This window comes from Osmerus mordax, chromosome 19 (genome assembly GCF_038355195.1).
Source record: "Osmerus mordax isolate fOsmMor3 chromosome 19, fOsmMor3.pri, whole genome shotgun sequence".
In the NCBI taxonomy this organism is placed as follows: Eukaryota; Metazoa; Chordata; class Actinopteri; order Osmeriformes; family Osmeridae; genus Osmerus; species Osmerus mordax.
In genome coordinates, this window is record NC_090068.1 from 12,094,241 (window position 1) to 12,110,670 (window position 16,430).

The 16,430-nt window shown below is 43.2% G+C and overlaps 5 protein-coding genes across 5 annotated transcripts; all 5 read right to left on the reverse strand.

The window, feature by feature from the left end:
* Window positions 1-558: 558 nt before the first annotated feature.
* On the reverse strand, window positions 559-2,976 carry LOC136962841 (protocadherin gamma-A4-like). Its single transcript, XM_067256738.1, has one exon. The coding sequence runs from the start codon at window positions 2,974-2,976 to the stop codon at window positions 559-561; it is 2,418 nt and encodes an 805-aa protein (XP_067112839.1).
* Window positions 2,977-4,043: 1,067 nt separating this feature from the next.
* LOC136962842 (protocadherin gamma-A11-like) lies at window positions 4,044-6,461 on the reverse strand. The gene has a single exon (XM_067256739.1). The coding sequence runs from the start codon at window positions 6,459-6,461 to the stop codon at window positions 4,044-4,046; it is 2,418 nt and encodes an 805-aa protein (XP_067112840.1).
* A 626-nt stretch (window positions 6,462-7,087) lies between these two features.
* LOC136962843 (protocadherin gamma-A11-like) lies at window positions 7,088-9,608 on the reverse strand. The gene is made up of 2 exons (XM_067256740.1): window positions 7,230-9,608; window positions 7,088-7,117 (listed from the first exon to the last, which is right to left on the reverse strand). Exons 1-2 carry the CDS (start codon window positions 9,606-9,608, stop codon window positions 7,088-7,090), a joined length of 2,409 nt encoding a protein of 802 aa, XP_067112841.1.
* A 634-nt stretch (window positions 9,609-10,242) lies between these two features.
* LOC136962844 (protocadherin gamma-A11-like) lies at window positions 10,243-12,763 on the reverse strand. The gene is made up of 2 exons (XM_067256741.1): window positions 10,385-12,763; window positions 10,243-10,272 (listed from the first exon to the last, which is right to left on the reverse strand). The coding sequence occupies exons 1-2, from the start codon at window positions 12,761-12,763 to the stop codon at window positions 10,243-10,245; spliced, it is 2,409 nt and encodes an 802-aa protein (XP_067112842.1).
* Window positions 12,764-13,745: 982 nt separating this feature from the next.
* On the reverse strand, window positions 13,746-16,163 carry LOC136962845 (protocadherin gamma-A11-like). Its single transcript, XM_067256742.1, has one exon. The coding sequence runs from the start codon at window positions 16,161-16,163 to the stop codon at window positions 13,746-13,748; it is 2,418 nt and encodes an 805-aa protein (XP_067112843.1).
* Window positions 16,164-16,430: the final 267 nt, after the last annotated feature.

Here is a 16,430-nt window from a genome sequence, read left to right on the forward strand (position 1 = left end):
AAACGTGCCTGTCATTAAGATACTTAGTGAGACTATTCATGACGAATGTGTGAAAGACGCTTACAACAACAAACACGTTGTACATTACAGCTTCACTTCAAGAAGAGCACTGTGTCAAGTTACTTTGAATAGACGGACAGAAACATACGGTAGCTTTCCGGTTGTTGTGGTGCTGAAAACGGTACAAGTTTCTCTGACGAATGTAACGACAACCTTAGGGGCACGGTGGCACACAAAGGCATTCGTCAGAGAAAATCAAGAGGTAGTTGTGATTAATTCTATCTATATGACAAAGAATATGAAACAAAAATAATACTAATTAAAAGTTGCCTTTTTTTCTCACACAGAAAAGCCATGCCTTCATAGTTTAGATCGCCACGTTGAAATTAAGACAGACTAACACCTCTTGTTCTTTATGAAAAGTTGAAATGAGTAAATCAAAAAAATGTTGACATAGAATAAACGTGTCCGTTCAATATGAATTTCACCAATTGGATTGAAAAATGACTATTAGGTGATTATTTGTTTTAGAAGACTGTGCAGTACATCCTGCTCATTTTATTCACCATATACAGGATCTCCATGAAGGGTTCTTACCTCGTTAGATTCTCCTGCTGTGTTCAGTGTCGTGATACTTCCTTCCAGAAAATGATCTGGACTCTTTTGTAGTGTCATTTCAGCTGGCAGCGTGTTGTCGTTGTAAGATCTGACAAACTTGAAGTCACTGGTGCGTGAGCCCGTTGTCAGGTAAGCGTCATAATTGTAAGAACTCCGCAGCGTTCCTGTTCCATCCACCTCTGCATAGTTAGGAGGGAAATACGCGCTGGGAATGGCCACAGCTCCATCAAACAACAGTCTCGGTTTCCTCCTGCGGCAAAACCTCACGGCCAGGATGAGAATGATGAAAGTCAGGAAAAAGGTGGAGACGGACACCAGAGCGATGATCAAGTACGAAGTTAGTTTAGAATCCTTCCCGTCGTAAGACATGTCTTTCAGCTCTGGAACCTCAGCCAGGTTATCTGATATCAGTAGGTAAACAGCACAGGTTGTTGACATAGAGGGCTGTCCGTTATCTTTCACAGATATCACAAGGTTCTGCTTCATACCGTCAGAATCAGAAATGTCCCGCTGGGCCCTGATCTCTCCACTGTGGAGACCGATACTGAAAAGTCCCGGATCGGTGGATTTCACGATCTGATAGGAAAGCCAGGCGTTCTGGCCAGAGTCAGCATCCACAGCTATCACCTTGGAAACCAGGGACCCTGCCAGAGCAGCTTTGGGGACCATCTCAGTCATCAAGGAGTTCCCTGCTGGAGCAGGGTATAATATCTGAGGAGAGTTGTCATTCTCATCTGCTACAAAGACGCTCACAGTCACGTTACTGCTGAGTGGAGGAGAACCGTTGTCTCTGGCTACAACCTGGACCTTGAAGCTCCTAAACTGTTCATAATCAAATGCTCTCACGGCATGGATCACCCCCGTGTCTCCGTTAACGGATACATATGAAGACACAGGGACACCGTTGACCTCACTGGGCACTAGAGAATAGACCACTGTGCCGTTCTGTCTCCAGTCTGGGTCTCTGGCAGTAACAGAACATATGGAGGAGCCAGGCTTGTTATTTTCACTCACATAGGCGCTGTAGGATTGTTCTTCAAACACAGGAGGGTTGTCATTGACGTCAGAGACAGATAAATGAATAGTCTTTGAGGAGGATAAAGGTGGAGACCCTTCGTCAGTAGCAGTGATAGTTATGTTATAATCTGATATCAGCTCACGGTCTAATTCACTGGTAGTTACTAAGGAATAGTAGTTTTTAATGGAGGGGTTTAGTTTGAAAGGAACATTCTGCTGGATGGAGCAGCGGACCTGTTTATTGAAGCCAGAGTCTTTATCCTGTACATTAATGATGCCAACTTCTGTGCCTGGCAACACATTCTCAGGGATAGGATTTGTCAGAGATTTGACAGATATAACTGGGGCATTATCATTTACATCAGTTATATCAATTTTAACGTTTGCAAAAGAAGTGAGCCCTGCATCATCTTTGGCTTGAATACTGAATTCATAAATTGACTCTTTTTCAAAATCTATCCGTCCAACAATTGTTAGTTCACCCGTTTTAATATTAAGAGCAAACAATTTCTTAGCATCGTCTGAAATGGGTCCAAATCCGTACGTCACTTCACCGTTTGCCCCCTCATCTGCGTCTGTTGCAGACACAGTAATCACAACAGAATTTACGGGAGAGTTTTCCGACAGATTGACCTTATATTCATTCTGACTAAAAACAGGTTTATTATCGTTGGCATCAAGCACGGTGACGTGTATAACGATAGTGCCGGATCTCGGTGGAGTTCCACCGTCAACTGCAGTAAGTAGTAACGTCACCTCCTGCTCTACCTCACGATCTAATTCTTTCTCTAAAACCAGTTCACCATGTTTTCCTCCTCTTGTATTAGTAAGAACGGCCAAACTAAAGTGATCGTTCCTTTGTAACATGTAGCTTTGGACAGCATTCAGTCCTATGTCTGCGTCGTGTGCCTGGTTTAGAGGAAAGCGAGCGCCTTTATCTGCTGACTCGCGGATCTCAAATTTGACAATATCTTCGCCAAATTGTGGAGCATTATCGTTTATATCTTGTATTTGCAAAACAATGTTATGGGACTCTAACGGTCTCTCCAATATAATTTCATATTTCAGGGAACAGGAGATTCTCCTGTCGCAAAGCTCCTCTCTATCTATTTTTTCAGCGACGATCAGTTCTCCTGTGTTCATATTAATATCACAATACCGCTTGTTGTCACCATCAACATCCAAACGAGCTTTCCGAGACAACAATCCTTTAGCATCAAGTCCCAGATCCTTGGCTATATTTCCTATTACAGACCCGCGTTTCATCTCCTCAGGAATAGAATAGGTCACATCTCCATAGCTGCTGCGCAAGAGCAGAGGAAACAAAGCCAGCCAAAACATCGGTGCAGAGACAGAGAGACCGAGGTATTCCATTCTCCAGGAAGATGTAGACAATTCCTGCATGTGACCCTCCTACACAGGATTATTCCGGCAAAGAAAATACAGCGACCTCGACTTTTAAATCACAAAAACACCACTGTTCCTTATCACGACGTACACGAAGTCTGCGCCCATAAGTGGGTGGAGAGAAACGTGAAACATCACTTGCTGGTAGATAGCGACACTCTGTGTACTTTACTAAAACTGCAGAAGACGGTATGCACCATGCCACTTTCACAGACTCAATGGTCGGTGGTAAGTCTACCAAGATAAAAGTGGCGTAAACACTATTTAACTGAGATCAACGACTCTGAGGTCTAACGTTATTTTTATTATGGATGCAAGTATAGATCTATGATTTCATGTCAAGTAATGTTTCATACGTATGTATTTTAATTTAAATATCGAAATTTACCAACTCCGAATTGCAACTCGATTGTGGTCGATACACAATGAACTAGTATTACACTCGAAACATGCCTATCATTAAAATCATTAAGACTTTTCATAATTAAGGTGTGAAAGGCGCTTACAATAACAGACATGTTATTCATTCCAGATTCATTTCAAGAAGAGCACAATGCCAAGTCGCTTTGAACAGACTGACAGAAACATACGGTAGCTGTTCGGTTGTTGTGGTGCTGAAAACGGCACAAGTTTCCCTTTCGAACGTAACAACAAGGCAATGGACAGAAAAAGCATTCAGTGGAGAAAATTATGAAGTTGTGATCAATTCTATATGCATGACAAGGAAAACGAAACGAAAAAAATAAAATAAGTTGATTTTTTTTAGCACACAGTAATCCATGCCTTCATTAGTTTATTCCACCACGTTCAAGTTTAGAGGCTAAAACCTCTTCTTCTTACATGAACAGTTTAAATAAGTAAATCAATATAGCATGGTGACATAGAATAAAGTTCCCTCATATCATTCAATATGGATTTCACCAACTACATGAAATAAGAGTATTACTTTTAGCTGGTTGTTATGAAGATAGACAAAATGTGCAGCTGAATCTCTGCTCATTTTATCCAACATATACAGGATCTCCATGAAGCGTTCTTACCTCGTTAGGTTCTCCTGCTGTGTTCAGTGTGGTGATACTTCCTTCCAGAAAATGATCTGGACTCTTTTTTAGTGTCATTTCAGCTGGCAGCGTGTTGTCGTTGTAAGATCTGACAAACTTGAAGTCACTAGTGCGTGAGCCCGTTGTCAGGTAAGCGTCATAATTGTAAGAACTCCGCAGCGTTCCTGTTCCATCCACCTCTGCATAGTTAGGAGGGAAATACGCGCTGGGAATGGCCACAGCTCCATCAAACAACAGTCTAGGTTTCCTCCTGCGGCAAAACCTCACGGCCAGGATGAGAATGATGAAAGTCAGGAAAAAGGTGGAGACGGACACCAGAGCGATGATCAAGTAGGAAGTTAGTTTAGAATCTTTCCCCTCGTAAGACATGTCTTTCAGCTCTGGAACCTCCGCCAGGTTATCTGATATCAGTAGGTAAACAGCACAGGTTGTTGACATAGAGGGCTGTCCGTTATCTTTCACAGATATCACAAGGTTCTGCTTCATACCGTCAGAATCAGAAATGTCCCGCTGGGCCCTGATCTCTCCACTGTGGAGACCGATATTGAAAAGTCCCGGATCGGTGGATTTCACAATCTGATAGGAAAGCCAGGCGTTCTGGCCAGAGTCAGCATCCACAGCTATCACCTTGGAAACCAGGGACCCTGCCAGAGCAGCTTTGGGGACCATCTCAGTCATCAAGGAGTTCCCTGCTGGAGCAGGGTATAATATCTGGGGAGAGTTGTCATTCTCATCTGCTACGAAGACGCTCACCGTCACGTTACTGCTGAGTGGAGGAGAACCGTTGTCTCTGGCTACAACCTGGACCTTGAAGCTCCTAAACTGTTCATAATCAAATGCTCTCACGGCATGGATCACCCCCGTGTCTCCGTTAATGGATACATATGAAGACACGGGGACACCGTTGACCTCACTGGGCACTAGAGAATAGACCACTGTGCCGTTCTGTCTCCAGTCTGGGTCTCTGGCAGTAACAGAACATATGGAGGAGCCAGGCTTGTTATTTTCACTCACATAGGCGCTGTAGGATTGTTCTTCAAACACAGGAGGGTTGTCATTGACGTCAGAGACAGATAAATGAATAGTCTTTGAAGAGGATAAAGGTGGAGAGCCCTCGTCAGTAGCAGTGATAGTTATGTTATAATCTGATATCAGCTCACGGTCTAATTCACTGGTAGTTAGTAAGGAATAGTAGTTTTTAATGGAAGGGTTTAGTTTGAAAGGAACATTCTGCTGGATGGAGCAGCGGACCTGTTTATTGACACCAGAGTCTTCATCCTGTACATTAATGATGCCAACCTCTGTGCCTGGTAACATATCCTCAGGGATTGGATTGGTCAGAGACTTAATAGAAATAACCGGGGCATTGTCATTAACATCTATTATATCAATGTTAACTTTAGCTAAAGAACTTAATCCCGAGTTATCTTTGGCTTGGATACTGAATTCATAAAATGACTCAGTTTCAGAATCGATCACTGCAATTACGATTACTTCACCTGTTTTTGGATTAAGGGAAAATAATTGCTTTGCATCGTCAGAGATTGGACCAAATCCGTACGTCACTTCCCCGTTTGCCCCCTCATCTGCGTCTGTAGCAGATACAGTAATGACAACAGAATCTATAGGTGAGTTCTCAGGCAGATTAACCTTATAGACATTCTGACTAAACACGGGTTTATTATCGTTAGCATCAAGCACGGTGACGTGTATAACAACAGTACCGGATCTCTGCGGAGTCCCTCCGTCAACAGCAGTAAGTAGTAATGTCACTTCTTGTTCAACCTCACGATCTAATTCTTTCTCTAAAACCAGTTCACTCTGTTTTTCACCTCCTGTAATACTATGAACTGCTAAACTAAAGTGATCGTTCCTTTGTAATGTGTAGCTTTGGACAGCATTCAGTCCTATGTCTGCGTCATGTGCCTGATTTAAAGGAAAGCGAGCGCCTTTGACTGCCGACTCGGTGATTTCAAATTTCACATCGTCTTCCCCGAATTTTGGAGCATTATCATTGACATCTTGTAATTGCAAAACAATGTTATGTGATTCTAAAGGGTTCTCCAGGATCATTTCATATTTTAAAGTGCATGAAAGTCTCCTGCCACAAAGCTTCTCTCTGTCGATAATTTCAGCGACAGTCAGTTCACCCGTGTTCAGATTAATTTCACAATACCGTTTGCTTCTACGATCAACATCCAAGCGAGCTTTCCGAGACAACAGTCCTTTAGCATCAAGTCCCAGATCCTTGGCTATATTTCCTATTACCGACCCGCGTTTCATCTCCTCAGGAATAGAATAGGTCACATCTCCATAGCTGCTGCGAAAGAGCAGAGGAAACAAAGCCAGCCAAAACATCGGTGAAGAGACAGAGAGGCCCAGGTATTCCATTCTGCAGGAAGATGTAGACAATTTCTCTAGTTATTGCCCTTATCCGGGTTTATCCAGGAAAAAATATACACTCCACCTCGTCGTCTAAATGACAAAAACACCACTGTTCTTAATCACGACGTAGACGAAGTCTGCGCCCATAAGTGGGTGGAGAGAAACGTAAAACATCACTTGCTGGTAGATAGCGACACTCTGTGTACTTTCCTAAAACTGCATAAAAACGTGATCGACTACCGCTCTCACAGAAAGTGGTAGGCCTGACACAACGACAGTGTCACATTAACTGCATTCAAGCCAACATTAAGTAATCAGAAGTCTAACATTAGATAAATGATTAATGCAAATGAATACTTTAATTACAAGTAATTTTTCAGATGCATTTCTACCGAGGAAGATTCAAACAGTAAGGAACTCCGGATTGCAGACTGAGTTAAGATTGAGGAATTGGTTGTTAGAAACAAGGCTACTATTAAACGAAGAAATATGACTTTTCACCAATGTTTTTTTCCCCAAAGACGGTTACAGACGTTATTTAGCAAAACCTCTGTTCAAGGCAAGTAAGGTACCACATTGCATTCACTACGTTGACAGATTCACAAAGGAGCTGTCCCTATGTTGAGGTGCTGAAACCAGAACGCGTTGCCTTAACAAACATACAGTAGAGAAGAACAGAGCAGAAAGCAGTACATCCTAATTTTATCCACCGTAGACAGGATATCCATGAAGGGTTCTTACCTCGTTAGATTCTCCTGCTGTGTTCAGTGTGGTGATACTTCCTTCCAGAAAATGGTCTGGACTCTTTTTTAGTGTCATTTCGGCTGGCAGCGTGTTGTCGTTGTAAGATCTGACAAACTTGAAGTCACTGGTGCGTGAGCCCGTTGTCAGGTAGGCGTCATAATTGTAAGAACTCCGTAGCGTTCCTGTTCCATCCACCTCTGCATAGTTAGGAGGGAAATACGCGCTGGGAATGGCCACAGCTCCATCAAACAACAGTCTAGGTTTCCTCCTGCGGCAAAACCTCACGGCCAGGATGAGAATGATGAAAGTCAGAAAAAAGGTGGAGACGGACACCAGAGCGATGATCAAGTAGGAAGTGAGTTTAGAATCCTTCCCCTCGTAAGACATGTCTTTCAGCTCTGGAACCTCAGCCAGGTTATCTGATATCAGTAGGTAAACAGCACAGGTTGTAGACATAGAGGGCTGTCCGTTATCTTTCACAGATATCACAAGGTTCTGCTTCATACCGTCAGAATCAGAAATGTCCCGCTGGGCCCTGATCTCTCCACTGTGGAGACCGATAGTGAAAAGTCCCGGATCTGTGGATTTCACAATCTGATAGGAAAGCCAGGCGTTCTGGCCAGAGTCAGCATCCACAGCTATCACCTTGGAAACCAGGGACCCTGCCAGAGCAGCTTTGGGGACCATCTCAGTCATCAAGGAGTTCCCTGCTGGAGCAGGGTATAATATCTGGGGAGAGTTGTCATTCTCATCTGCTACGAAGACGCTCACAGTCACGTTACTGCTGAGTGGAGGAGAACCGTTGTCTCTGGCTACAACCTGGACCTTGAAGCTCCTAAACTGTTCATAATCAAATGCTCTCACGGCATGGATCACCCCCGTGTCTCCGTTAATGGATACATATGAAGACACGGGGACACCGTTGACCTCACTGGGCACTAGAGAATAGACCACTGTGCCGTTCTGTCTCCAGTCTGGGTCTCTGGCAGTAACAGAACATATGGAGGAGCCAGGCTTGTTATTTTCACTCACATAGGCGCTGTAGGATTGTTCTTCAAACACAGGAGGGTTGTCATTGACGTCAGAGACAGATAAATGAATAGTCTTTGAAGAGGATAAAGGTGGAGACCCCTCGTCAGTAGCAGTGATAGTTATGTTATAATCTGATATCAGCTCACGGTCTAATTCACTGGTAGTTACTAAGGAATAGTAGTTTTTAATGGAGGGGTTTAGTTTAAAAGGAACATTCTGCTGGATGGAGCAGCAGACCTGTTTATTGACACCATAGTCTTCGTCCTGTACATTAATGATGCCAACTTCTGTGCCTGGTAACACATTCTCAGGGATGGGATTGGTCAGGGATTTGAGAGAGATAACTGGGGCATTATCATTTACATCTGTAATATCAACCTTGACGTTGGCGAAAGAACTCAGCCCTGAATTATCTTTGGCTTGGATACTGAATTCATAAAATGACTCTGTTTCAAAATCAATCTCTCCTTTTACACTTACTTCACCTGTTTTGGGATTAAGTGAAAATAATTCCTTTGCATTGTCTGAAATTGGTCCAAATCCGTACATCACTTCCCCGTTGGCCCCCTCATCTGCATCAGTGGCAGACACAGTTATTACAACATAATCTATAGGGGAGTTTTCAGGAAGATTCACGTTATAGATATTCTGACTAAACACGGGTTTATTATCGTTAGCATCAAGCACGGTGACGTGTATAACTACAGTACCAGATCTCTGTGGAGTCCCTCCGTCAACAGCAGTAAGTAGTAACGTCAGATCTTGTTGTTGTTCACGATCTAATTCTTTGTCTAAAACTAGTTCACTCTGTTTCCCACCTCCAGTAATACTATGAACAGCTAAACTAAAATAATCGTTCCTTTGTAATGTGTAGCTTTGGACAGCATTCAGGCCTATGTCTGCGTCATGTGCCTGATTTAGAGGAAAGCGAGTGCCTTTGACTGCCAACTCGTGGATTTCAAATTTGACAACGTCTTCGCTGAATTGTGGAGCATTATCATTGACATCTTGTATTTGCAGAACAATGTTTTGTGATTCTAACGGATCCTCCAAGATAATTTCATATTTCAGGGTGCATGACGGCCTCCTTCCGCAAAGCTTCTCTCTGTCGATAATTTCAGCGACAATCAATTCACCCGTGTTAAGATTAATATCACAATACCGTTTGCTTCTACCGTCAACATCCAAGCGTGCTTTCCGAGACAAAAGTCCTTTAGCATCAAGTCCCAGATCCTTGGCTATATTTCCAATTACCGACCCGCGTTTCATCTCCTCAGGAATAGAATAGGTCACATCTCCATAGCTGCTGCGCAAGAGCAGAGGAAACAAAGCCAGCCAAAACATCGGTGCAGAGACAGAGAGACCCAGGTATTCCATTCTCCAGAAAGATGTAGACGATTCCTGAATATGATCCTTCTATACAGGTTTATCCAGGCAAAAAAATACATACACTACCTCGGCTTTTAAATGACGAAAACAACAATGTTCTCTATCACGGCGTACAAGAAGTCTGCGCCCATAAGTGGGTGGAGAGAAACGTAAAACATCACTTGCTGGTAGATAGCGACACTCTGTGTACTTTCCTAAAACTGCATAAAAACGTGATCGACTACCACACTCACAGAAAGTGGTAGGCCTGACACAATGAAAGTGTCGCATTAACTGCATTCAAGCCAAAATTAAGTAATCAGAAGTCTAACATTAGATAAATGATTCATGCAAATGAATACTTTAATCCCAAGTAATTTTTCAGATGCATTTCTACCGAGGAAGATTCAAACAGTTAGGAACTCCGAATTGCAGACTGAGTTAAGATTGAGGAATTGGTTGTTAGAAACAAGGCTAATATTAAACGAAGAAGTATGACTTTTCATCAATATGTTTTTTTCCCCAAAGACGGTTACAGACGTTATTTAGAAAAACCTCTGTTCAAGGCAAGTAAAGTACCACATTGCATTCACTATATACGTTGACAGAGTCACATAGGAGCTGTCCCTATGTTGAGGTGCTGAAACCAGAACGCGTTGCCTTAACAAACATACAGTAGAGAAGAACAGAGCAGAAAGCAGTACATCCTAATTGTATCCACCATATACAGGATATCCATGAAGGGTGCTTACCTCGTTAGATTCCCCTGCTGTGTTCAGTGTGGTGATACTTCCTTCCAGAAAATGGTCTGGACTCTTTTTTAGTGTCATTTCGGCTGGCAGCGTGTTGTCGTTGTAAGATCTGACAAACTTGAAGTCACTGGTGCGTGAGCCCGTTGTCAGGTAAGCATCATAATTGTAAGAACTCCGCAGCGTTCCTGTTCCATCCACCTCTGCATAGTTAGGAGGGAAATACGCGCTGGGAATGGCCACAGCTCCATCAAACAACAGTCTAGGTTTCCTCCTGCGGCAAAACCTCACGGCCAGGATGAGAATGATGAAAGTCAGGAAAAAGGTGGAGACGGACACCAGAGCTATAATCAAGTAGGAAGTTAGTTTAGAATCCTTCCCCTCGTAAGACATGTCTTTCAGCTCTGGGACCTCAGCCAGGTTATCTGATATCAGTAGGTAAACAGCACAGGTTGTAGACATAGAGGGCTGTCCGTTATCTTTCACAGATATCACAAGGTTCTGCTTCATACCGTCAGAATCAGAAATGTCCCGCTGGGCCCTGATCTCTCCACTGTGGAGACCGATAGAGAAAAGTCCCGGATCGGTGGATTTCACAATCTGATATGAAAGCCAGGCGTTCTGGCCAGAGTCAGCATCCACAGCTATCACCTTGGAAACCAGGGACCCTGCCAGAGCAGCTTTGGGGACCATCTCAGTCATCAAGGAGTTCCCTGCTGGAGCAGGATATAATATCTGAGGAGAGTTGTCATTCTCATCTGCTACGAAGACGCTCACAGTCACGTTACTGCTGAGTGGAGGAGAACCGTTGTCTCTGGCTACAACCTGGACCTTGAAGCTCCTAAACTGTTCATAATCAAATGCTCTCAAGGCATGGATCACCCCCGTGTCTCCGTTAATGGATACATATGAAGACACAGGGACACCGTTGACCTCACTGGGCACTAGAGAATAGACCACTGTGCCGTTCTGTCTCCAGTCTGGGTCTCTGGCAGTAACAGAACATATGGAGGAGCCAGGCTTGTTATTTTCACCCACATAGGCGCTGTAGGATTGTTCTTCAAAAACAGGAGGGTTGTCATTGACGTCAGAGACAGATAAATGAATAGTCTTCGAGGAGGATAAAGGTGGAGAGCCCTCGTCAGTAGCAGTGATAGTTATGTTATAATCTGATATCAGCTCACGGTCTAATTCACTGGTAGTTACTAAGGAATAGTAGTTTTTAATGGAGGGGTTTAGTTTGAAAGGAACATTCTGCTGGATGGAGCAGCGGACCTGTTTATTGACACCAGAGTCTTTATCCTGCACATTAATGATGCCCACCTCTGTGCCTGGCAACACATTTTCAGGGATGGGATTTGTCAGAGATTGTAGAGAAATAACTGGGGTATTGTCATTAACATCTGTAATATCGACCTTAACTTTAGCTACAGAACTTAGGCCTGAGTTATCTTTGGCATGAATACTGAATTCATAAAATGACTCCGTTTCGAAATCTATCCGTCCTATTATGATTACTTCACTTGTTTTGGGATTAAGGGAAAATATTTGCTTCGCGCTGTTTGAGATTGGACCAAATCCGTATGTCACTTCCCCGTTTGCCCCCTCATCTGCGTCTGTAGCAGACACAGTCATTAAGACAGAACCTATGGGCGTGTTTTCAGGTATATTCACCGTGTAGCTATTCTGACTAAACACAGGTTTATTGTCGTTAGCATCAAGCACGGTGACGTGTATAACTACAGTACCGGATCTCTGCGGAGTCCCTCCGTCAACAGCAGTAAGTAGTAACGTTACCTCCTGCTCGACCTCACGATCTAATTCTTTCTCTAAAACCAGTTCACTCTGCTTTTCTCCTCCAGTAATACTATGAACTGCCAAACTAAAGTGATCGTTCCTTTGTAATGTGTAGCTTTGCACAGAATTCAGGCCTATGTCTGCGTCATGTGCCTGATTTAGAGGAAATCGAGAGCCTTTCACTGCTGATTCTCGAATCTCAAATTTCACAACGTCTTCCCCAAATTGTGGAGAATTATCATTTACATCTTGTATCTGCAAGATTATGTTCTGCAATTCTAACGGATTGTGTAGGACCATTTCATATTTTAGGGCACATGAAAGCCTCGTGCCGCAAAGCTCTTCTCTGTCTATTATTTCAGCTACGATCAATTCCCCCGTGTTCAGATTAATATCACAATACCGTTTGCTTCCACCATCAACATCCAAGCGAGCTTTCCGAGACAACAGTCCTTTAGCATCAAGTCCCAGATCCTTGGCTATATTTCCTATTACCGACCCGCGTTTCATCTCCTCAGGAATAGAATAGGTCACATCTCCATAGCTGCTGCGCAAGAGCAGAGAAAACAAAGCCAGCCAAAACATCGGTGCAGAGACAGAAAGGCTCAGGTATTCCATTCTCCAGAAAGATTTAGATCATTCCTGAATACATCCGTCCTTTGCAGATTTATCCTGGCAAACACGTACTCTCTATCTCGACGTCTAAATGCCAAAAACACCACTGTTCTTTAGCACGACGTACACGAAGTCTGCCCCCATAAGTGGGTGGAGAGAAACGTGAAACATCACTTGCTGGTAGATAGCGACACTCTGTGTACTTTACTAAAACTGCAGAAAACTGCGTGCAAAACTCACGCACTACATGGTAAGATGTATGAGTACCACGTTGAACGTGCCTTGCAGTTCTCTCTTGTATTTTGAACCCAAGTCATATAATTGAGTTAATTGATGTAACTCTTAATTCATAATCACTACTACACGCTTCGAATAACGCACACACACTTTAATATTTTCTCTAGTTCAAATAAGCATCACATGATGTTCACTGGGATGAAAGAGACACGGGAGCTGTCCACAAGCCATGGTTCTGAAACTGGCATCAATCTCAAAAGACAATACGAAGACGCTTGTAATAGCACAGATGCTGACAATAGCATTTGAAAAATAACGACACAGACTAACATTTTAAACAGCAAATCTTTGAAGAGACAAAACATTAAGATTGTGTGAACAAATAATGACACTATGTTCTCTTCTGAAAAGGATAGGATAATGATAGGCATTTATCATATTTATAAAAGGACATTTAATAATGTTAACCTTTTCTTTTTCTGCGATTGGGCAATGCGGAATTCTTTATTTTGATGGAAGATTACTTATAATGATCATGGTGATATGTTACATGAACATGTTAACTGGGTTTACTACTGTATCCAGAAAACTAGAAATGGCCTTTGTCAATAAGGTCTTATATGTTTATTGTTGTTTATTGTATTGCCCTCCTCATCTGATATTGAGATCAATGTTATGAGGTTAGACAGACTGTGCAGCTGCATCTCTGCTCATTTTATGTACCACAGACAGGATCTCCATGAAGGGTTCTTACCTCGCTAGATTCTCCTGCTGTGTTCAGTGTGGTGATACTTCCTTCCAGAAAATGGTCTGGACTCTTTTTTAGTGTCATTTCGGCTGGCAGCGTGTTGTCGTTGTAAGATCTGACAAACTTGAAGTCACTGGTGCGTGAGCCCGTTGTCAGGTAAGCGTCATAATTGTAAGAACTCCGCAGCGTTCCTGTTCCATCCACCTCTGCATAGTTAGGAGGGAAATACGCGCTGGGAATGGCCACAGCTCCATCAAACAACAGTCTAGGTTTCCTCCTGCGGCAAAACCTCACGGCCAGGATGAGAATGATGAAAGTCAGGAAAAAGGTGGAGACGGACACCAGAGCGATGATCAAGTAGGAAGTCAGTTTTGAATCCTTCCCCTCGTAAGACATGTCTTTCAGCTCTGGGACCTCAGCCAGGTTATCTGATATCAGTAGGTAAACAGCACAGGTTGTAGACATAGAGGGTTGTCCGTTATCTTTCACAGATATCACAAGGTTCTGCTTCATACCGTCAGAATCAGAAATGTCCCGCTGAGCCCTGATCTCTCCACTGTGGAGACCGATAGTGAAAAGTCCCGGATCGGTGGATTTCACAATCTGATAGGAAAGCCAGGCGTTCTGGCCAGAGTCAGCATCCACAGCTATCACCTTGGAAACCAGGGACCCTGCCAGAGCAGCTTTGGGGACCATCTCAGTCATCAAGGAGTTCCCTGCTGGAGCAGGGTATAATATCTGAGGAGAGTTGTCATTCTCATCTGCTACGAAGACGCTCACAGTCACGTTACTGCTGAGTGGAGGAGAACCGTTGTCTCTGGCTACAACTTGGACCTTGAAGCTCCTAAACTGTTCATAATCAAATGCTCTCACGGCATGGATCACCCCCGTGTCTCCGTTAATGGATACATATGAAGACACGGGGACACCGTTGACCTCACTGGGCACTAGAGAATAGACCACTGTGCCGTTCTGTCTCCAGTCTGGGTCTCTGGCAGTAACAGAACATATGGAGGAGCCAGGCTTGTTATTTTCACTCACATAGGCGCTGTAGGATTGTTCTTCAAACACAGGAGGGTTGTCATTGACGTCAGAGACAGATAAATGAATAGTCTTTGAGGAGGATAAAGGTGGAGACCCCTCGTCAGTAGCAGTGATAGTTATGTTATAATCTGATATCAGCTCACGGTCTAATTCACTGGTAGTAACTAAGGAATAATAGTTTTTAATGGAGGGGTTTAGTTTGAAAGGAACATTCTGCTGGATGGAGCAGCGGACCTGTTTATTGACACCAGAGTCTTTATCCTGTACATTAATGATGCCCACCTCTGTGCCTGGTAACACATTCTCAGGGATGAGATTGGTCAGAGATTTTAGAGAAATAACAGGGGCATTATCATTTACATCTGTAATATCGACTTTAACTTTAGCTAAAGAACTTAATCCCGAGTTATCTTTGGCTTGGATACTGAATTCATAAAAGGACTCTGTTTCAGAATCAACTTTTGCAATAATAATTACCTCACCTGTTTTGGGATCAAGGGAAAATATTTGCTTAGCGTCCTCTGTGATTTGACCAAATCCGTACGTCACTTCCCCGTTTGCCCCCTCATCTGCGTCAGTAGCAGACACAGTCATTACAACAAAGCCTATAGGGGAGTTTTCAGGCAGATTCACAGTATAGACATTCTGACTAAACACTGGTGTATTATCGTTAGCATCAAGCACGGTGACGTGTATAACTACAGTACCGGATCTCTGTGGAGTCCCTCCATCAACAGCAGTCAGTAGTAACGACACTTCTTGTTCAACCTCACGATCTAATTCTTTCTCTAAAACCAGTTGGCTCTGTTTTTCACCTCCTGGATTATTACGAACAGCTAAACTAAAGTGATCGTTCCTTTGTAATGTGTAGCTTTGGACACCATTCAGGCCTATGTCTGCGTCATGTGCCTGATTTAATGGAAATCGGGCGCCTTTGACTGCTAGCTCGTGTATCTCAAATTTCACAATGTCTTCTCCAAATTGTGGAGCATTATCGTTAATATCTAGAATTTGCAAAACTATGTTGCGTGATTCTAAAGGATTTTCCAAGATAATTTCAAATTTAAATGTGCATGAAAGCCTCGTGCCGCAAAGCTTCTCTCTGTCGATAATTTCAGCGACAATCAATTCTCCCGTGTTCAGATTAATATCACAATACCTTTTGCTTCCACCATCAACATCCAAACGAGCTTTCCGAGACAATAGTCCTTTAGCATCAAGTCCCAGATCCTTGGCTATATTTCCTATTACCGACCCGCGTTTCATCTCCTCAGGTATAGAATAAGTCACATCTCCATAGCTGCTGCGCAAGAGCAGAGGAAACAAAGCCAGCCAAAACATCGGTGAAGAGACAGAGAGGCCCAGGTATTCCATTCTACAGAAAGATGTAGACAATTGTTCTAGTTATTGCTCTTATACGGGTTTATTCAGGCAAAATATACACTCCACCTCGTCGTCTAACTGACAAAAACACCACTATTCTTAATCACGACGTACACGAAGTCTGCGCCCATAAGTGGGTGGAGAGAAACGTGAAACATCACTTGCTGGTAGATAGCGACACTCTGTGTACTTTACTAAAACTGCATAAAAAACGTAAACCACTAC

Excerpts from the sequence above, each read along its gene's own strand:
- LOC136962841 (XM_067256738.1), bottom strand. The coding sequence starts at position 2,976 with ATGTTTTGGCTGGCTTTGTTTCCTCTGCTCTTGCGCAGCAGCTATGGA.
- LOC136962842 (XM_067256739.1), bottom strand. The coding sequence starts at position 6,461 with ATGTTTTGGCTGGCTTTGTTTCCTCTGCTCTTTCGCAGCAGCTATGGA.
- LOC136962843 (XM_067256740.1), bottom strand. The coding sequence starts at position 9,608 with ATGTTTTGGCTGGCTTTGTTTCCTCTGCTCTTGCGCAGCAGCTATGGA. Across the intron at positions 7,118-7,229 it reads CAGCAGGAGAATCTAACGAG|CACCTCAACATAGGGACAGC; the intron begins GTAAGAACCCTT and ends TTCTGGTTTCAG.
- LOC136962844 (XM_067256741.1), bottom strand. The coding sequence starts at position 12,763 with ATGTTTTGGCTGGCTTTGTTTTCTCTGCTCTTGCGCAGCAGCTATGGA. Across the intron at positions 10,273-10,384 it reads CAGCAGGGGAATCTAACGAG|CACCTCAACATAGGGACAGC; the intron begins GTAAGCACCCTT and ends TTCTGGTTTCAG.
- LOC136962845 (XM_067256742.1), bottom strand. The coding sequence starts at position 16,163 with ATGTTTTGGCTGGCTTTGTTTCCTCTGCTCTTGCGCAGCAGCTATGGA.